The following is a 20,990-nucleotide window of genomic DNA, read 5'->3' on the forward strand; positions in this document are numbered from 1 at the left end:
TTTCCAGGTCTCACTGACATTTTTTCATCCAAATACCCAAAGAGTCAAGAATTACAGCAAGTTCTTATCTCGCTGAAATGATCCCCTTTTTGTCTTATGCAAATGAACGCCGGATTATTTAAACATAAAATGACATACAAGTTGTGGCAGTGCATGAACAAAACACAAAAGAGTTCCACCGAACCAGCCTCTTTTGAACTGAAGCTCTTGACTGACATTTTGCAATATTCAGCGTCTTCGAATATTTCTGCAGTCGGTATTCATCTGCACAGAACTGTATTCTTTACAGTTGGCCGCATTTTACATGAAGTCGGCTTAATTTGATTCCTGAAATGTGGCATCTTTTCGCCTTCACAATTGCATCAATATCGGGTGGCAAATCCAGCGTTAGCAGCCAATTTCAGAATGTCATTGAAGTGGTAAGTGGTGATTTAAGTGGTCATTAGTGCCACCTCCAGTGGACAGAATTAGCAACAACCGTTCCTTTTATTGAAAAATAAAAGGATTGGACCGGTTGACGGGCCATACGTTTGACACCCCTAATCTAACCAGTTACATCAGCCTCCGAGATTTTCATCAGACAGCGACACTACACAACCTTTGATACTGTTTTTATGATTGTATTTCTTAGTATTATTAGTCTTATGATTTCTTTCAGGACATAAATGTGTGCATTCTGGAGAATTACCCAGAGTGCTCCAACCCCAGAGTCTTCTACATCATCCCATACTTTTGCGGGCAGCACCCCAAATGCAGGTATCTGCAGTCTCAAGACTCGCATCTTGTCAGGCACATCTTCTCCGTCTTATTTTTTTGTTGCCCTTTCTGTCTACCAGAGAGCCCGGCCCGTGGGCTCTGGATAGGGCCAAACAGAATGTACTGGAGAACTACCTGCTGGTGGGCATATTGGAGGAGCTGGAAGATGTGCTGCTCCTGTTGGAGAGGCTCCTACCGCACTATTTTACCGGAGTGCTCGACATCTACAAAAGCCCTGGTAGGCCAATGTCCTCTTCATTAAATTGAAGTATTCTCTTTTAAATGTTCCTTTTACTTTCTATTATAAATATCCCGAGTTACGTGTTCATATGTTTTATTTTTAAATCAACTTATGAATGAGCCTGTCAGTGATTTTAGAGCAAATATGTCAAAACCATCCCTTGGTGGAGTTCTTAAATAGTGAAGAAGTGTGTTTGCACGTAGACCACAGGAAGATGGGCAACTTGACGGGCACGGTCCGCAAACACACGCCCACCCTGGAGGCGCTGCAGGTGCTCTACCACCGCATGCGCTACGAGTACGAATTCTACAACTTCGTACGGGACCAGTTTCACCTGATGAAAAAGAAAATCGGCCTCAAGTCGGATGCCCGACCGCCCGCCTACACGCCCGACTTCCTCCGGGAGCTAGACCTACGGACCCCCGAGCCCCTGGACGAGGACGAGGAGCTGGACTCCGATCTGGAGGACGCTAACAACTGGCTTGTCCATCAGTAGCAACTGCCTGTTTGTTTGTTTGTTTTTAAAGCGGTGGACACAAGCCCACTCCCTCCTTGGAGATGGCGTCCCGAGGGCGATGACGGTTACGCCCTTCAGAAGCTGAGGTGCATTTCCGTACCGGACTTTGTGGACGGGCTCAGCGCTGGGGACGACTCGGGAAAGGACAAGATTATTTAAAAGTTGAGTGAGGATCACGGGAAATAACGCTTAACTCGCTTCTACATGAAGCAAGGCTTTCCTTTATTTGTGCTTGTTTTCCCGGTTTGTTCTCAAAACGGAAGCGGTTATTGCTGTATTCTCCGGGAGAGATAAAGCACGGCGATGCGCACCGGGGCTGCACGGGGTGGCCCCAAAACATGGGAAGATACATTATGGTAAGAGGTGATGTCTATGTATATATTAGGAAAAAGCTGAGTAGCCAAACGCCAATGAATGGAAGAGTGCCAAAATTGTTATACACTTCTCACAAAAAAAGTTGGGCTTTTGGCTCAAATTCAAGGATGAACCTAAAATGCACTCAAACCATCACAGGTGCCTGTTGGGAATTTTGCCATTCAGCTCTTTGTTAGACAACAAAAAGTACTAAAACATTGAACAGTTGCACGTGCATTTAAAGGTTTTGTGGGTCAATTAAATTGACCTGTCCAGGCTGGTGCATTGTAGCTTCATCATGCAATGTCGCCCTAATATTCCAAACTTTTTGTGACTAGTATACAGCATGTATATCAGTAAGTGCCAAACGTCTCCGAGACAGGAAGCAATATACAAGCGCGTTTCTACTGAGCAGCACAGTTGGGCTTGTTTCCGTACGGTAAGCTTTTCCAACTGTTGTGCTGCGGTACCTCAAGAACGGAGCTTAACGCACAGCAGAATGTTGCTCAGATCGGGCCCAATCGTCAGGATGTGTAAAGCCTGTGATCGTAAATATTGAACAAGTTTAACATTTATGATTGTCGGCCTCCGGTGTTTTTCGAGCAGATCGAGGATAACAAATCAATCCTACCACGCCCCACACCACAGGATAATTGCTCATGATGATCTTTCAGAGACATCCGACACTCAGGCCTTTGCTGAGTTTGATCGGAAGAGAAGAAAAATACTCAAATTAAGCCCAATTATTGGTACGTGTGGTCTGTTAAAGGATTTACAATCATATGTATTAAACACATTTCACATTTTGATTGTCGACCTCCACCATGTTTCGAACAGATCGGGGAGGAAAGATCACTCTTAACACACCCCACACCACTGGATCATCACAAAAGATAATCATCCAGAGACTTTGATGCTCACTATGATCAGACGAGAGGATAAATGCTTGAATATGGCCCCATTGTTGGTATGCGTGAAGCCCATTTAAGGATTTGCAATCAAGCATTTTAAACAGGTTTAACATTTCCAATTGTCAGCCTTTTTCATTTTTCGTGCAGATCGAGATTTTTTCGTGCAGATCGAGAAGGAAAATCAATCTGAACACACACCGCGCCACAGGATAATCTCTCCGATCTCTTATCTGACAATCGGACCTTTGCTGACTATGATCGAAAGAGAGGGGGAAATGCTCAAATTGGGCCCGATTATCGGTATGCGTGTACCCCGCTTATTACGGCTAAGGCCCAAATGGCGACACATGCAAATCTAGCTAAACCGTTCCAAACTAGATCCAGCTGAACCGAACTGTACCGCTTGGTGGAAACGTGGCTACGAGTGATTGGTGCGTTTTGTTAAAAGATATTATTCTTATTATGAAATGTATAAATGACGGTTAAACCGTATGCACTCATTATGAATTCAAAGAATTCCAGCAAAGTGTGCAAGTATGACTGAGTTTGACCAGAGTACTTTAGCAGAGATTTATAGTTTGCTTTCACTTTGTTGGGACTTGAAGTTGGCCAGAGGTATTTGGTACAAATAAAAGATTGTTCCATGTGAAGTTTAAAAACATTGATGCAAGTATTTCGACTGCAAAAAAAAAAAAAAAATCAGAGTTTCCTGCTGCAAACAAAGTTACACGTTTGTTTGAGCCTCCTAATTTTACGGGCATAAAGACGATTATGAATTACGAGGAAAAATAAATATTTTTCAAAAACGTGAATATGCTAATTTTAAAAATATGGTCCAATTATTATGGGAGTGAAGTGGGAAAAAAAATAGTACTTATCAATTGATAAACCCGGAATATAATGACTTACTAAATTGTCATTTTACGTTTAGAATAAGGTCGTAATATTACAAGGGGGAAAAAAATATTTTTTACAGTTAAAATATATTGAATATATTTTTTTGCCATCAAAACGTTTCAACGCCCACATTTTTCTTGCTGCCCCCCCCCCCCCCCCCCCGCCTTGAAGTTCTACGAGCGGAACGGCATTGATTTAGAATGACAAGATCCCATTGTAAGATACTTGTTTTGTGAAAAATTAATATTGGCATTGTGGTCTACCACTGTTCTTTAGTGTCTTTATTTTCCAGTGATAGAGTATTAAAACGCAGTAATACTGTACGTTTCAGACCCAGCCGCAATAGGTGAAAATCCGCAATATAGAGAAAAAAAGAAAAAAAATATATATATATATATTTATATATTTATATATATATATATATATATATATATATATATATATATATAGTTTTACCCCTCCCACACACGTTAAATACATTTAAACCTATTAGAATAGGAATAAACCTATGAAAACCCACTTAAACCTACAGTATTTAAACACACTTTTTGAAGTATTCCTTAGCACCCCTCACTGTCAAGAAATGGTAGACTAGTGTATAACATCACTTTGAAGACACCAAAAGAAGACTCCCTCGCACAGATTTCCAAGTAAGAGTCAAAGCGTGCTTGCTTCAAGCTTGCTTTGTTGGTTTATTACTCCCAGTTCAAGTTGACTGCAAAACTGCCACATCAAAAAAGCGACTCACATTGTATACTAAAACACCAAAATTTGCAACCAAACCATATTATTTCATTTTACAAAAGTCTGTTAGCTGAATGCTAACATATAATGCGAAACGCCATTGACGAGGGGCCAATGGACATTAGCGTAAATATTGCTGAAATTCTAAACATTCAAACAACTGCAACGCTTACAAACGAGCGTAGAGCAATACTCGCAGGCATAATAGTCTCTCTGCTCTTTAAGAATGATTATTATTGGAGCTTAGTAGGGGACCTTCTCTGCATCTTCTTCTTGCTGCATCTCTTCCAGTAGACCTCGTGGTACTACAATGAAGGCACGCAATTCCAAATTTCGGACGTGAGGGAGTATTTTAAAAAGTCAACTAACACAGAAGTGTTCGTACTGTATATCCGAAAGGTTCCTAAGTAGGGCTGTGCCTGTATACTGTAAAAACCCATAAAAATACATTGCTTAATTAAAAAAAAAACGATGGCTATATAGCAGGCAAACCAACAATGATTGTGGGGGAATACTGTATGTGTTTTTCTCAGCGTTAAATCTAAATCTACTTCCACCAGCAGCTAAACAACGACTTACGTCAAATATACGATAACCATGAATGATAAACTTGCTCGGTCCTCTCCGAATGTTGTCCTGCTTTGTGTTCACCTTTCTCTTAATTTATTATTCCTTTTTTTTTTTTTTCGATTCATTACTGTGCATTCCGCATCAATTTCTCAGGAAGGAAAGACAAAACTGTTGTATTAATAATTGTATTATTTCCAACTTGGCGGCTATAAAAAAAAAATTAAAAAAACAATTCCTGGCGTTCCATGGGAAGCCTTTGGATGAGTTGGTGTCAAAAAAAAAGAGCTACATTTTACACTCTTCCAAAATAAACTTCTTCAGAATAAAATAGTTTGTGTGCTTTTTCTTTGGCTTTTTCTTTTGTGTCGTTGGAGACGTCAACACAGACGTTTGAGAGTGAGAGAGCAATGATAACCATCGGACATAACATGGAACTTGCTATGATTGCCATGGGAATGAAAGGGAATTTATGGGGAATAAACTTACAAAACAAAATTGAAGGTTGACTCCTAATAGGATTCTTGAACTTGTCATTTCTATTTACAAAATAAATCTGTTGAAATGTCATGATTTTTAATTGTATTATTGTGCAAGGATGTCTGCTTAGGGCAGCATAAAATGTTTGTATTATGCTTGAATATGAAAGATTTCTGTGTAACTGTTATTCTTGTTAATTCCCAAATTTGCCATGGAACTTAACTTTGGAAATTTAATGTAAACTTTCCAGAAATTGGCTGGATTTCCCCCCCCCCCCCCCCCCCCCCCCCCCACCTCTCTGTCACCTTACTGGTTGCTTAGAGTAACACAATAAAATATGAACTACATGCACAAATTAGTTACACTAAAGAGATGTAATATAATAATGGCTATGCTATCATTTACATTAAATCATTTGTAATTGGAATTTTTTCCCCTAACGTTGTGGTAATAAATCATTGAAGAAGAAAAAAAAATATCTTCTTCCATTCCTCCTTGCAGATCCTCTCCAGTTCTGTCAGGTTGGATGGTGAACCTTGGTGGACAGCCATTTTCAGGTCTTTCCAGAGATGCTCAATTGGGTTTAAGTCAGGGCTCTGGCTGGGCCATTCAAAAACAGTGTGATATTCCAGTTTTTCTTTTTTAATAAATGAGCAACAATTTCAACAATTCCGTGTTCTTTCTCTCAATATGGGGTGCTGTGGGTACATTAATGAAGAAAAAAATTAACTTAAATGATTTTAACAAATGGCTGCAATATAACAAAGTGAACATTTTAAGGCGGTCTGAAAACTTTCCGTACCCACTGTAGGTGTTTTTTAAAAAAAAAACTTTGTTACAGTCGTGATGACAGTTGTAGTCAGCAGGGGGCAGCATAGCACTACGGCCGGAGACGTCAATTACTGTATATAGAGCAGTCATTGTCAGACATTGTATCACTTAAAAAGTATTGAACGCTCAAAGTAGCACCGTCATGACCAACACAAAAATACAGTAGCGAGTAGGGCTAAGTGTTCATGAAACACGAGACAGTATGTATTATTGCCAGCCACTATATTGTAAGCCATTATGCAGTTATCACAGTGCTTTAATAAGGGAATAAAAGAAAACCCTAAAATGTGTTTTGAGAGAAAACGAATAGAGTGAATGGAGAGTTAAATACTGAATATATCGAAACTAAACGAACAAAGAACGGTCATCCTTGCGCTCAAAAACGTACCCGGAAGCAACCCGGGCGTACGATCGACCGGCGCGCTCGCTCATTGGCTGGCGCATATGCTACGTCCCGCCCCCTGGGCTGCCCTATCTCGTGACAAACAGCCAAGCCGAAGAAGAGAGCGAGACGGCGGCTACAAACGGATCTGGACATTGGTGCCAATCTCCTGCCGACACCGTGACGTGTCTGCGTGAGACCCCGAGTGGAAGTTAACCATGGAGACAAGACAACAAGGTCAGTCGATGTCGGTTCACATACGTACTTTAATGGCTTATTTGAGTGGCGAGACCACTCTCCCTCCCGTTTAAAGTCGCTTACGCTAGCAGGTACTGTACCGCTAATGGAGCGTGAACGCACCACACCATCCACGAGTACAACACAAAAGATCGTAGTCGTGTTCTTACGACTATGTTTCTATTTAAAAGTGAGCAAATGTCAAGTTTGGTAGATTTTGGCATCATTCAATTTTGTAAAGAACGTCCAGTTAAACCGAATACAGGTTAAATTGAAGTGACGTCAGCACTAGGGAAGACTTCATGTGACGTTTGGGGTATTGGTTTTTCCAGACACAAGCCAAGTCTGTTTACATCGCGGTTTTCCTCTCATTCTAGCAAGAAAACGTGATTTATGTGGAAACTCCCATTTTCCCACGGATGTAATTGATGAGTGGCTGTTATTCCCACATTAAAAATAGCCTTTTAATAGTAGCTCTGAACTGTTTCCAAGTCTAGATCAGGAGGTGTGCTGCGGAAAAATGATCAAATTTCATGTAGTTGGTCCTAAAGTTATCATTTATTTACTACAAATAATTTGTCTTTGTTACTGTATCAATGCCATCAACATATAGCGACAGGCAGAACAAAATAAAAGCTCCAGATCATCAGGTCATCTTTGGGAAATGATCCAATTATCCAAAATTCATATTAATTTACTGCAAATAACATATCTTTGATGATCTATCTATGTTAGCTCCTTACAGTGATAGGGTATTCAATTAACTTCTACTTGATGGCTGACGATGCAATGAACAGAATAATAACCTAAAAAGACCCACATTTCACACTCAGTACATTTGTGAATACATTGAAATATTATCAGTCGATATACTTTTTGTGACATTTTTGTACTTGGTACTTGTTCCCTGAGGTCACAAAAAGTGGATAGACAGGTTTGTTCTGAAAAGCACTCCATTGTTCTGCCTCTCACAACACATTATTTGTGTTAAATAAATAATTTTAGACCAATTGGAGAGCCTTTATCATCATTGTGTTGTAGTTTTACAACTTCTCTCTCCCTGAGGTACGTTCAAGTCAGTCAGACGCAAGGTGGCGTTTGTTGATCCAGTTAGTTAATTGCATTCCAGTTCTAAGCGACTCCCCGTTTGGTGGCAAACAGTCTGTCAACAAGGTTGAGAGCCACGGCTTGCAAACTTTCCGCACGCCAAGATGAATGGACATTTTCCATTGGGTTAAAATATGCACACTTTGGCCTGTGATTTAGCCGCACCACATGACCCAGATGGGAATCTTGTGACCAGAGAGGTATTCGAGGCCACACACACACAAAAAAAAAGCCCGGATGGAGGCCCGAGGCAAATGAGTGCGCTGTACACGTATCAAAGTGCTGCTGTAAAGTCTCCCCCATGTGGCCTTTTTAAATTAAATGAGACATGCGCAGAAAATAAATGTGCTCTGACCCAAAATTCGAGTTGCAAAAGAGTTTGAGATGTGCCGCAGCTCAAGTGAACTGGGGAAAAAAAAAAAATAGGAAGCAAGGTACTGTAGTGTCCTCATACTGCATGTGGGCAAGGAGAGCCACAGCCAACCATGCGTGTTCAAAAGTTGATTGAATGGCAAAAGCAGTCAAACACTCACAAGGAGCTGCTGTAGTCCACAACTCACACCACCACACTCGCACACACAAATGAGCAGGCCAATGTTACTCCTGCTCCTGATGGTCACTCACTAGGCCACGCCCCAATTCCTGAATACAGTCGTCACTCGCTCTATCGTGGTTCACTTATTGCGGCTTCAGTGCATCACAGATTTTTTTATTTTTATTTTTATTTTTTTGTACAGTACAGTTACTAAACTGCATGTCTCCGGTAAAGTAAACCACCCACCGCTAGTTAGAATGAATTAGAATCCGTCAGAGGTGGTTCAGATAGCAGAAGAATGAAAACAGCTGCTGGTGCTCTTTCAATCGCTTTATTCAACAAAATACAGTCATCAAAAGTACACTCTTAGCGCACCCGCCGGAAGCCTCTACTTGCAGAATCCCTGAACACCACGATGGCTAACGCTATAGCTGGGAAATATGGAGCGAACAGTACGTCCTCATACATTTACATTCAGGTCACTTAACAGGCTCGATCCGCCTTTTAAAGGCATATGCATATTGGCACTCAGTTATTATAGCGTAGAATGTGTCAATGGTGACCCCAAGTGGACATAAATATTACCTGCGCCTCACATGCATATACAGCATTCCCTCGCTATATATCGCAATTCACCTATTTTGGATTTAGTGGATTGGAGATTTTTTTTTGTTCCATATTCTTCTCACACCCAATGTATGTGTGCTCTATTTATTTTTTTTTGCAGTAAAATAAATTACTAAATCATTCCTAGCATAAAACATTAAAACTGTAAAAAAAATAATAATAATAATTTAAACACATTACAAGGAATATATGCGATAAACGAGGGATTATTGTATTACAGTATGTACAATAGTGCGCTTTCGCAAACCAGTTTGTTTCCATACATTTACTTTTGTATTCTTTTTATTTTTTTTAATTTTTTTTTTTTACAAAACACAGAAACACTTTTAGCGAAGATAATTTTCAGTGGCCTTGACAGGAATTGCTGCACTTGCATGTTTTGCGTTTAATTAAAGAGCCCTCATTTCCTGGAAGTGGTTGCAGTGTATTGTCACACGGCTGATGTTTGTGCTTCTGCAATAGCAAATCCCTTCCTTCCTGCAGCACAAATGCGGAAGTAGACGTTTCGTCACGGGACTTTGGTAAAACTGCAAACAACTCAACTCTAGTAGATTAAATGGCTCAAGAAAGTGAACTTCCACAAATACTTTGCAACGGCCATTAGCGTTCTGGTAGACTCTTGATGTGCACTTGCTCCATAATGTTGTTTGTTCATGCCCCCCCCCCCCCCCCCCCCCAAAAAAAAACACCAACTTTTTTTGTTGTGTGTTTTGCTTCTGATTTATCCAATTCTATGCAATTTTTATGTCATTTAAAACGACTGGTGTTTCAGTTACTTTCAATGGGGAAAACTGATGGTCTGCCGGTCAAGGTACACCGAAAAGTTTAATACTATATAGACGCTGACCCTTCCGTCCACATTCCAAACACATCCCTGTTCGCGTCATTGAAGATTTGTATGGTAAATAATTGTGAGTTTGAGTGGTTGTTTGTCTATATGTGCCCTGGCTGGCCACCAGTCCAGGGTGTAGTCCGCCTCTCGCCCAAAGTCAGCTGAGATCATTTGTAGCTGAACTGTGACCCTAAAGGAGGACACATGCCATGGCAAATGGATGTATGGAAAAAGATCAAGATGTCCACAGAATGGAAGATTAGAGACCCAAGTGCTGGACGAGACACAATGCAGTGCTGGCTTGGCAGGCCTCTGTTGTTGTGTTGTCCTTTTGTTTACCGTGTGTGACCATTTTCTTCTATGTTCAATTCCCTCAAGCAGTTTGTGAGCGTGCGTGTGCGCGCGTGAGTATTCATACGTGGAACTAATGTTAATCCCAATACCCTGTGCTGCATCAAGATGGAGAACAGCTTTCAGGTATATTAGTTTCATGGGTGTGTGCGCGTCATAGTTCTAGGTAGGTTCGTGTGCGCGTGTGCTTTGTAGGTATGTGCGTGCACGTCGTAGGTATGTGCGTGCACATTGTAGGTATGAACATGTGTAGTAGGTGTGTCGATATCATACGTACACGCTCGATTGCGCGTATGCGTGTTGTAGGTAGGTGCGCCGATGCGTGTGTACAACCAAATATTTATGTTGTAGAAAAGAGTTGACAAACGGTAAAAGTGTGTCAAACGTTCAGTGTTGAGTTAAGGTGGATGCGGGACTCACCATGCAGTCAAACAGGGTTCAATGGTTCTAAGCCCCCAAAATCCGGATCCACAATTCACACACACACACACAGACGCCCGGAGGCATTTTGTGTGTGTGTGTGTTTCTGTGTCAACTACATAATCCATGTCTGTTAATCTGGATTAAAGCGCAGCGGGCTACAGCCGCACATTACGCAACACTGTATCGCGGGAGAAATTCAGAAAACCGCCAAAGGCATGTAAACACAACACTAGAATGTTCCAGAAGATGGCAAGATGCAGAACCGTAGGAAATACAGTCATGGAAATTGAAATCATCTGTTCCCAGGTCACAATGGTCACCATCATAAGACCTTTATTAGCATTACAGGCAATGCTGGAGGAAGTGTTTAAAACAATAATAAAATAATTCCCACTGTATTAACAATATAATAAGATGCAAGAAGAAGCTGCAGTATATTGTGTGTCTCAGCCCACGTTGTGTTATACATTCTGTACTCTTTGTTTTCCTAATTGGGGATTTTTTTTTTATTGACGACATCGTATTTTACTAAATTGTCAGGACGGTGTGCGTTACATGTTGTATGGTCATCTTACTATTACATCACTTTTATTCTTGAGTGGTACTTTGCACACGTTTGTATGTCTACGTTTGTTTTATGTTAATACAGTGGTACCGTGCCATCTGAGTTTAATGCATTCCTGAAATCAATTTATTTGTGTATCAAGTGAATTGGGAGGTTCAACTGCACATTAACGCATGTCGGCTGTGTGCGCGTGTCAGGTTTTCTTGACTCTGAGCCTCTGAGGGAAGTGGACGAGCACACGACGTCGGACGGCAACCTCAGCAACTCCATCGTGACTGAGGAGGAAAGGGAGGAGATCCAACTGGAGTTAGCCAAAGTACTGCCGCACACACATACAGTGTTGATGAGCGTGGCCATGTTTGTTTGGATGATAACATTCATTTTTTATTTTTATTTATTTTATTTTTTTTCTTCTCTTTCCCCCCTCCAGCTGGAGGATGAGATCAGCACACTGAGGCAGGTGTTGGCGTCCAAAGAGAAGCAACACATGGAGCTGAAGCACAAACTGGGCATCACTCCTCTCAGCGAGCTACGCAGCAATTTCAATCGAGGCTGGCTCGACATGCAGAGCTCCACTGCGTAAGGCCCAACAGATACACTAGTCACAAAAAATTAGGGAAATACATTTTGGGGGGTAAATTCCAGGATGAACTGACTTTTTGTCCACTGCTGTTCTCGAACAAAAAGCTAAACGGCAAAATTCACAACTGGTGTTAGATCCGAGAATAGACCAATACATTTCCATAGTTCAATTAGAATTGCTATTTAAAGAGTCATCTACATCATGCTGCTCACATTTTGGCATCATGAGGCCCAGATGTCACCCAACAGTTGATCGAAAGCACCAAACAGGATGTTTTCACAGAACTGGAAGAGTCACAGAAAGGCATACAAATGGATGTTCTTGGAAATAACCTTCAGCTCCTTATTAGAGAACAGCAAGTTGTGCAAAAATGTACAGCAGTGAAGCCTTTAGAGAAGGCCAAATGAAGTTCCCCTGTAAATGTTCGAGTGCAGGTTCATTTTGAAATGTCACCCTAAAGCCAGATATCCCAAAGTTTTCGTGAGTAGAGCACATGGAAATATACATAAATTTTATGACGTCCTAATAACTTTCAAGTGTGACATTGATGAATGACTTTTGTTAGCATGACGGGTGGGGGCGGAGCTTGAGCGAAGCGACAAAGTGAAGGCCACTCACAGTGTTGCGACTTCCTCCGCTTTAAAGTGCGGCGTGTTTGTATAATGCTGTAGTCAAACACTGACCGGCCCATCTGTGTTTGCTCTCAACAGTTTCCCCCCTTTTTTTTTTTTTTTTTTTTTTTTTTGGGGGGGGGGGGTGTTTTTTGGACACACACATTCATTGTGATTTCTACCATCTGTATTTGAGAGCAATTTAGATAATAGACAATACACAATACAATTACCGTGTCACAGAAGTCCAGTAAATCCAATTGAATGTGTTGACAAAAGAGGCTTGTAAAGCAGGAAATGCATTTCGAGCTGTGTTCCCATCTCTGGGTGTTGTGATCCAGTTACACTGCGACCTGCAAATCGCACACATCCTCATCAATAATAAAGCACAGTGACCACTTAAGTATCAGGCAACACTAGTGCTAGATGTTGCAAACACAAAGCAAAGTGTCTCATTTAAAAAAAAAAAAAAAAAAAAGTAAAATCATTTGAATGTTAACTTATAACAAAACCAGGGGTTTTCCTGCCCAAAAATGAATAAATGAATAAAAATCTGCGACTGCCGTCCCAGTGAATATGTGGGAAGTTACTGCATTCATACGAAGCATCTTCTCTTGTGCTTTCCAGGTACAAGCGAACGTCAGAGACGCTGAGCTCGGCCGGACAGAAGACCACGGCGGCCTTCAGCACGCTCGGCAGCGCCATCAACAGGAAAGTTTGGAGACATGAGGTGCACTGCAACACTCGATCGCCTCTCTACCGATAGCTCTATTTCCATCTTCATCTCTATCGCTCTATTTCTCTGTCAGTCTATACCCCTCGTCTATGTTTATATTCATCTCCAGCTTCCTCTCGCTACCGATTTCTACTGTATCAATCGAGATATTTGAAGTTTTACCTCAGTCTTTGCTTTAACTCGAAAAATGGCCAACCAGTCGGGAGCGTAGGTGATAAACTCAGATGACATTTTCTCTTCTTCTTTATCGTTTATTTGAATTGATGAGATCTATCTATGATAAAAGAAATGTATTAATGTCGTTCATATAGCATGGCTGGTCTACAGTTACTATTCCCTAGGAGGTATGTGTGTGTGTATGATTACAAGGCATGTCTATTTTCTGTGTTTTTGTGACATTTCATATTTAATCACCGTTAACTGGCCAGAAACACAAGATGTAATCAATTATTCCTGACAAAAGAACTGCAGTCATAATTGAATCACGTGTGTGTGTGTGCCTGTGCGTGTGCACGCGCGCACTTGCAATTGTCATTTCCGGCATGTGTGTCACTTCTTCTTGCTGTGTTTGGCTTACAGTCAGCTGGGTTGTAATTTGACTTTGTGCATTTGTCCTCATTTCAGAATTATGTAGCTAATTAAATTTGATTTACGCCATATCTAGTTTACAGCTGTTAAATGACGCATTCACGTTTTGCGTCCTCCCACATGCTCCCAAGGTCTGGCTCTATTGGGTAAGAACATGCAGCCGCTATCATAAACGTTGATTTCATTACGTTCCCTTTTATTATATTTTATACAATACAATGCAAGTTTTCTTAATTTAAAAATCATACTCGAAAGTCAAGGTACCACACACTACACTGTTAGTATGAACTCCTTCCTAATTTTGTGTGCGTGTATATATACTGTATATATTTTTCCCTTCTCTCCCTCCATGTGCATGTGTCAATATGTGTGCTAACTGCTAACTCTGGCGTTAGCTTTGCTAACCAGTAACTCCTCTCTCTGCGGACAGCTACTCCATCTCGCACTCTATGAGCATGCCTGCCATGAGGTAATTGTATGAATGTGTGTGCGTGTATGTGTTACCGTTTGTCAGAAACTGAATACGCTAATAAGCCCTCTTTGTGAATATAAAAAGATGTATTTGAGTGTTTGTCCAAGCACTGCAAATAACTGAACCGTAGTTTTAGCATTGATGCTAGTGCTAATGATCCGAGAGGTGTCCTGGCTGGTCGGTCCACCAATAGTATACGACTGTACGTATACTACTAAAAGAAGGTGCTTAGCTTCAATTAAGCACATTTAGAATCATTATTTCATATGGTGGCTGGCTAGCACTTCTGCCCCACAGCTCTGAGGACCTGGGTTCAAATTTGGCCTCGACTGTGGGAAGTTTGAATGTTCTCCTTGTGCCTGCACTCTAATTTGCCCATAGGTGTGAATGTGAGGGTGACTGGTTGTTTGTCTATATGTGCGATTGGGTGGCGACCAGCTCAAGGTGTGCCCCGCCTCTTGCCCAGTGTCAGCTAAAATAGGTGCCAGCACGCCCGCGACCCGAGTGAGGATAAGCGGTATGGAAAATGGATAGTGGCTGTAATTTCAGAGATTATATTGGGGAAAAAAATCATATTAATACATTTGTGTAACTGTATTTTCATGTTTGTCGTTTGGAGAGCCAAATATTTTTGAGGTGGTACTTGGTCTTAAAAAAGGTTGAAAACCACTGTTGTAGACTATAGGCTGCCATTTTTCGAGATTCCAAATCACGGGATTGGGCAGGAGTGGGAACAAAGGTCATCGGGAGCAGGAACTGCGAAAACGGTTTCAGGGGATGGACGGGAGTGGAAACCATGATGCAGTTATATTTAAATTTTTTTATTTTTTTTTAATCAGATCGATATTTGAACATTGCCTCTCAGCATCAAGCTAAACATTACTAAACTAAACGGCTAATAGGGTTTATGTTAATAAGATTGTTTTGTTTCTTGATCATTCCGGTGACTAAGGATTGGAATCAATCGCTGTGGTCGTGGGATTTTTATCAAAAAATTTGGGATTGAGTGGGATTTTTTTTTTTTTTTTTAATGGGATTTGGCTGGATTTTTATTTTTATTTTTTTTAAACACTCAGGATTGGGAGTGATCTCTGTGGGAATGGGAGTCAACATCCACTCCCATGTTAGCCTCTTGTAGGTAATCAGGGGCTCCATGGCAACAACATTGATGTAACCATTATTTTAGTGTCAAATTATTTGGTATAGATCAATAATAATTACATGGAAAAAGTAAATGTATACAGAACAGATTATTAAAAAAAAATATATATTTTAGAATTTCAACAAAATGAATTTTCTTTCCAGAAACTCTCCCAGCTTCAGGTCTTTTGAGGAGAAAGTTGAGAGTACAGTGACTAACATCAAGGTGTGTACAAATCCACAACTCGACAATATGAAAAATAATCGCAAAAATGCACTTCATTTAACCCGTTTATCACGGGCGAAACGTTCAAGACGATGCACACGCAATAGGTGCAAATCCAAAAATAGAGAGACCATTGTATAACATCACTTTGAGGGGGAAGAAAAAAAAAAAAAAAAACTCTTGCTCGCACAGTTCTCCAAAAGAGGCACAGCGTGCTTGCTTTAAGCTGTCACTCCCAGTTGAAAGTTACTGTAAAACTCACATAAAAAAAGGACAATTAATATTGTATGTTTGAACACCTAAATGTTCAACCAAACAATATTTTTTTGTCTAATGAAAGTCTGTTAGCTTAATGCTAACATTATACAAAACACCATAGACACGGGCAAGAGGACATTAGCATAGAAATTAATCCGCCACAGAGAACATATAGAGTAAATTGTTTTTTAAAAATAGTTTCCCCCCTCCTGGAGGAAAAACACAGTTGTACATTGTAACGCTGTCCCCCTCCCCTTTGCATTTCCTAGACTAAAGTTGGAGGTCCCGGGGCAGGAGGAAGCTTCGAGGACGTCCTCTCCTCCGCGGCCAAGGCCAGCTCTCAGGACACGCCCACTAACAACTTGACGGACGCTCCCGAGAGGCCGTAGTACGAGACTAACAGTATTCATGTTTGTGTCATTTTTTTATATATATAATGTGTATGTACAGTATATACAGTACATATGTGATTGGTTTGCATAATCATCATCCTACAGTACCTTCATTGAACCTATTGCAGTGGAAGCCTCCTTACCTTTGCAATTTACTCTCTTTGGAACAGAACGATTATCATGCAACATTTATCGTCTGATATTAGGAATGCTTTGAAATATTAATGTATATTTTTAACTAACACAGAAAACTGCATAATGTGTAAATAACAGAATATAACGTGACCCGATTTCTGTAATATTTGACAGCTAGACACATTTTGTACATAAATGTTCGGTACTTACTATAGAAGAGTATTGGGGCCACGCTAAAAAGAAAACAAATAATTAAACTGTGAGATTTAAATTCTAATTTTACTGGAATAAAGTCGAAGATTAAAAAGTAATATATTTGAGGTTAGTCAAAATAGCATAAATAATTTTCCTAAAAATAGTTGTATACTGTTGATAGTCATAATATTCTGACAAACATCGCATATTTGAGATTAAATTGTACATTTTCAAGAGAAAAAGTTCAATATTGTCAAGTTCTAAATCATATGTAAATAAAGTCATAAATTTGAGATTACGTTGTAATATTACGAGTAAAATTTTATATTTCGGAAAAACATTGCGTATTTGAGATTTTCCTTTCGGCTTGTCATAACTGTCGTATATATTTGAAAGTTGTACAACTTCCAAGGAAAAAGTATATTTTCTAAATTATATTGCTTAAGCAATTTTAGTTATTTTTGGTACCACATATTTTACAAAAACTCTTGGATTTTACAATGAGTCATAGATTTTCGAAATTAAAGGAGTAACTTTTACGAGAATTGTTATATTTTCAAGATTAGTCATAAAATTATACAAACTTTTTTTCTAGTAGCTCATTGTAGTCATTGTATATATATATTTTTCTCAAATACTCAATATAAAAAAATATACTTTTTCCTCAAATATATTTTTATATTTTATTGTAATATTACGACTACAATCCTGAAAATGTATAACTTTTTTTCACAAACGATACAACCATTTATCTCAAATATGACTATTCGCATAAGATTACGACTTTAATCTGGTAGTGTCATTTTTCACTATGGCTTTAATACTCTTTGGTAAGTAACGCACTTCGACGCAGAAAAAAAACAACATTTTTGAATGGTGGATTGTGTTTTATGTGTTCACTAAGGGCCCATGTGTCGTTAATTTTGAGCATTTTGTGCTTCTGTAATGTCATTTAAAAGTTTTTCGAGCATTTCTCTCATGACTGCCACGATGACGCACAGAATCAAATCAAACCCTCAGGCTAATTAAATAACACTAAAGGGGAAAAAAAGAGTTGTGCAAAATGTTCTCGGTCAACTAATCTCTCCAATTTTAAATTCAGACAAAAGTACAATATATATTATAGGTTTATAACAGAATATAAGAATAAGGACTAATAATTTTAGGCATTGGGATTGGTTATGACAACTTGTTTTATTTAGGAAAAGCAATTTTTATCAATCTTTTCCCTAGTTGAGAAACATGCAATCCAGTCTTTCAGCTTGCTTTAGTTCATCTCAGTCTATGACAGTTTTTTTTGTGTCTCAAGAATAACTATTTAGCGCAATGAAGGTCTCGTATATGTTGTGCTAAAATCAAGCACTTCTCAGGTCCCGTTTTATAATAAAACGTTATACAAACATAATATTTAACACAAGGCGCATTTTTTTTTTTTCCGGACTTGTGTGTCCATTTCACATTGCCAACTGTTTTTTTATCTCCGTGATATTAAAACAAAAATGTGGTCATGTTGCGTGTGACATGGTTTTCGAGTTCCCAGAGTTGTTTTTTTCTGCCATGTGACTTCTCCTTTCTTCATTCAAAGCCATGACCAGCTGAAGCACATCGGGATGCTGGAAACAACCTGCAAGGACACAAAGTGATTGAGTGCCGCTGTCGTATTTCCTCTTCTCGTTCTGTCCGCTTGAACAAATAAACACCTCATCTCAAATAAATGCCTCCTTTTCCCCCTCAGGATAAGTCAGGCCTTGTCATGGGCAACAAAAGTATACAGTAGCGTTAAGTTAACTTTCTGTTTGCAACATGAGTTTAAATGTTGTTGTTTTTTAATAAGAAAAAATACACTCAGTAGTCTTGTACTGTATGTATGTATAACAGTAACATTTGCTCCCTGTGTAACCCGCAAACCAGGAAAAAAAACATTAATGGTGCATTAGCGCCACCCACTGGTACTGTCCCACCATGGCAAGGAAACCAATGTGACTTGATAGTGGCCCAATATTGTTGTGCAGTTTGCTGCCACCATCTCGCGGTGGGGATCTGAAGTGCACTCTTATCTCAAATATTTGCTCTCATCTTCAAGACATTCGGCCAAGTGATACATGTACAGTTAATAAAATACAAATAATGAATCATCTGCACAAATGCAATATCACTGTATAAAAACATACTGTATAGTAATCTAACACAGAATAATTTATAAAAATACATTGTAATACAGTATTTGGGGGAAAAACTAAATGTGTACAACAAAAATTTTAATTTGTACAAATGAATAAATAAAAGGCTTTTCTTAATTATACTCCTTCCCTCTAATAGACACCCGCAGTCTGGTGAATAAAGGAAACGGATAAGCTAAATATTTTTTTCCCCACAAGCACCATAAATTGAATCTGCTGGGGAACTTCCTGATTTGCACAAGCCATACAAAATTGCTGTAATGAGGAATGTTTAGCAGATGGACAATGTGATCAATAGTGGAAATGTAACACAGGCGGATATTGGACTCACCCTGAGTGGAGTCGAAAAACTCCTGCAGTCTCCCCGGCGCTCCCTCCAGCTCTTCATACTCGTGAGCCTGCAGGATCATCTCGAGACGGTCAAACTCTTTCACCAGCCTGGCCTCCGTGGTGCTCTGATGCTCATATTCCTTAACACCCGCCCCCCCCCCAAAAAAAAACAATTCATTTTTCCAAAAGCAATTATAATAGGAGTCAGTTATTCGCGGATTTTTGCTATTTGCGGTACGGTCCGGTCCCTATCACGCACGAATAACGGGGTCCACTGCATAGCCACCAGACTTGGCGTTCTTCTTCGTTTCTTATCTAATATAGGTACTTATTTTACACAGTGCCCCCCTAGTGTTCAGACTAAGAAACTGACACTGAAATGCCTTGAGTTACAGGCTACATTTATGTGAAATTCGTGGCAAAGGCTGTTATAAAAACATTCAGCTATAAAAAAAATAAATAAAAAAAAACATTTACACCTGAACAAGTTGAAAGGGAAGGCAAACCCAACAAGGCCTGAGGATTAAAGCAGTAAAACATGAAAACTTTACCTCCCATAATGCACAAATCTCCTGTCCAAGGCTCTCTGGCATGAGACTCAAAAGCTGCCTCATGGCTGCCTGGAGGAAAAAAATATTTTTAACACCAAAAACAAGTATCAGTAAAGCTTAGCCGCTCACTCACCTCCTCCTGCCGGTGTTTCTCAGCTTTGCTGACATTGTCCGACGGTGCGATATCTCCCACGATGCACTCGGCCATGTCATGAACCAGAGCCAGCTTGATACACCTGAAAACAGAGCGAGAAAAGGAGGATATTTAAAATGATACTCCGCTCATTTGAGAAAAAGTGCAAAAAAACCTACTTGTCCTTATCCACCGTGGGGTCTGTGATGGTCAGAGACATGAGTGCCATGCGGTACATGTGGTCCGACACACTCTCTGGGTCCTTCACCTTCCTGTACACCCAGCCTGTCCGAAGGACCCTCTACAGAAAAGACAATTAACAGTGGAGAGTGTGCATAATATAGTAAGTATTGGCTCCCTTCTCAAATTCTTATATTTGTGCACAGTTTCCCCACTTTATGTTTAAGATCGTCAAACAAATGTAAATAGCAGACAAATATTACCCAAGTGACCTTAAAATTCTGTTTTCAAATGGTAAAATATATGAGTTCGAGAAGGGGGCCAATACTTTTTCACGGCACTGTAACAGCATACAACTGTGCTGCCTTGCATCATCTGGGGCAGTGTATTTATCTAATAACATGACAAATGTCATAAAACATTGAAATAAAAAATACATAGCTGTCATTTAAACAGCAAATTTATACTACTATGATTGTTAAATAATTAAAGACGAACGCTTTTTATTGAAGTTATCATTTTATTAGTACTGTAATATCACATGAGTTTGCAGTAGGAACTGCTAGAATACGAACAATACGTAAAACTATACGTGCACAGTTCAAGGAATTCAAACTTATTAGAAGCGAATCGAACAAATACTGGATGATGAACTGTGAGTATCTTACTTTAAGCTGGCCGATTAGTTTTAAAAATTGGAGCATTTTCATGTGGTCCGTCGGGGCCGCCATGTCTTTTTCTTCTTCTACGCTACACTTGCAGACACAGAACACAGCGCCATCTATACTGAAAAAAAAGTAAGCACAACAATTCAAAATTTAATATTTCGCCTCCGTTTGAAGAACTGTATATATATATATATACTTATATCATAAATACAACTTTGATTTGACCTTTCATTTGGTTAGCAGTTCGACTTGAAA

General features: G+C 39.7%; 3 protein-coding genes across 5 annotated transcripts in view; 2 read left to right on the forward strand and 1 right to left on the reverse strand.

Moving 5' to 3' along the window:
• usta (uronyl 2-sulfotransferase a) overlaps positions 1–5,538 on the forward strand; it is a 48,790-nt gene extending 43,252 nt beyond the window's left edge. For all 3 annotated transcript variants that reach the window (XM_061704901.1, XM_061704900.1, XM_061704902.1), the window contains 3 exons: positions 659–756; positions 837–994; positions 1,201–5,538. In XM_061704901.1, the coding sequence (XP_061560885.1) occupies positions 659–756; positions 837–994; positions 1,201–1,493 (549 nt within the window). In that variant the 3' untranslated portion in view covers positions 1,494–5,538. The remainder of the gene's footprint in view (positions 1–658; positions 757–836; positions 995–1,200) is intronic.
• Positions 5,539–6,779: 1,241 nt separating this feature from the next.
• Positions 6,780–18,444, forward strand: tpd52l1 (tpd52 like 1). The gene is given in 11 exon segments (XM_061704281.1): positions 6,780–6,917; positions 10,478–10,495; positions 11,555–11,673; positions 11,788–11,936; positions 13,179–13,263; positions 13,265–13,281; positions 14,007–14,021; positions 14,306–14,344; positions 15,653–15,713; positions 16,241–16,359; positions 18,279–18,444. Coding segments are annotated over 11 exon segments (699 nt in total). The 5' UTR covers positions 6,780–6,898; the 3' UTR covers positions 18,337–18,444.
• On the reverse strand, positions 18,135–20,811 carry hddc2 (HD domain containing 2). The gene is made up of 6 exons (XM_061704283.1): positions 20,736–20,811; positions 20,067–20,188; positions 19,888–19,990; positions 19,755–19,823; positions 19,205–19,343; positions 18,135–18,317 (listed from the first exon to the last, which is right to left on the reverse strand). Exons 1-6 carry the CDS (start codon positions 20,796–20,798, stop codon positions 18,199–18,201), a joined length of 615 nt encoding a protein of 204 aa, XP_061560267.1. The 5' UTR covers positions 20,799–20,811; the 3' UTR covers positions 18,135–18,198.
• Positions 20,812–20,990: the final 179 nt, after the last annotated feature.

The sequence above is a fragment of the Phycodurus eques genome, chromosome 18, assembly GCF_024500275.1.
Source record: "Phycodurus eques isolate BA_2022a chromosome 18, UOR_Pequ_1.1, whole genome shotgun sequence".
Classification (NCBI taxonomy): domain Eukaryota; kingdom Metazoa; phylum Chordata; class Actinopteri; order Syngnathiformes; family Syngnathidae; genus Phycodurus; species Phycodurus eques.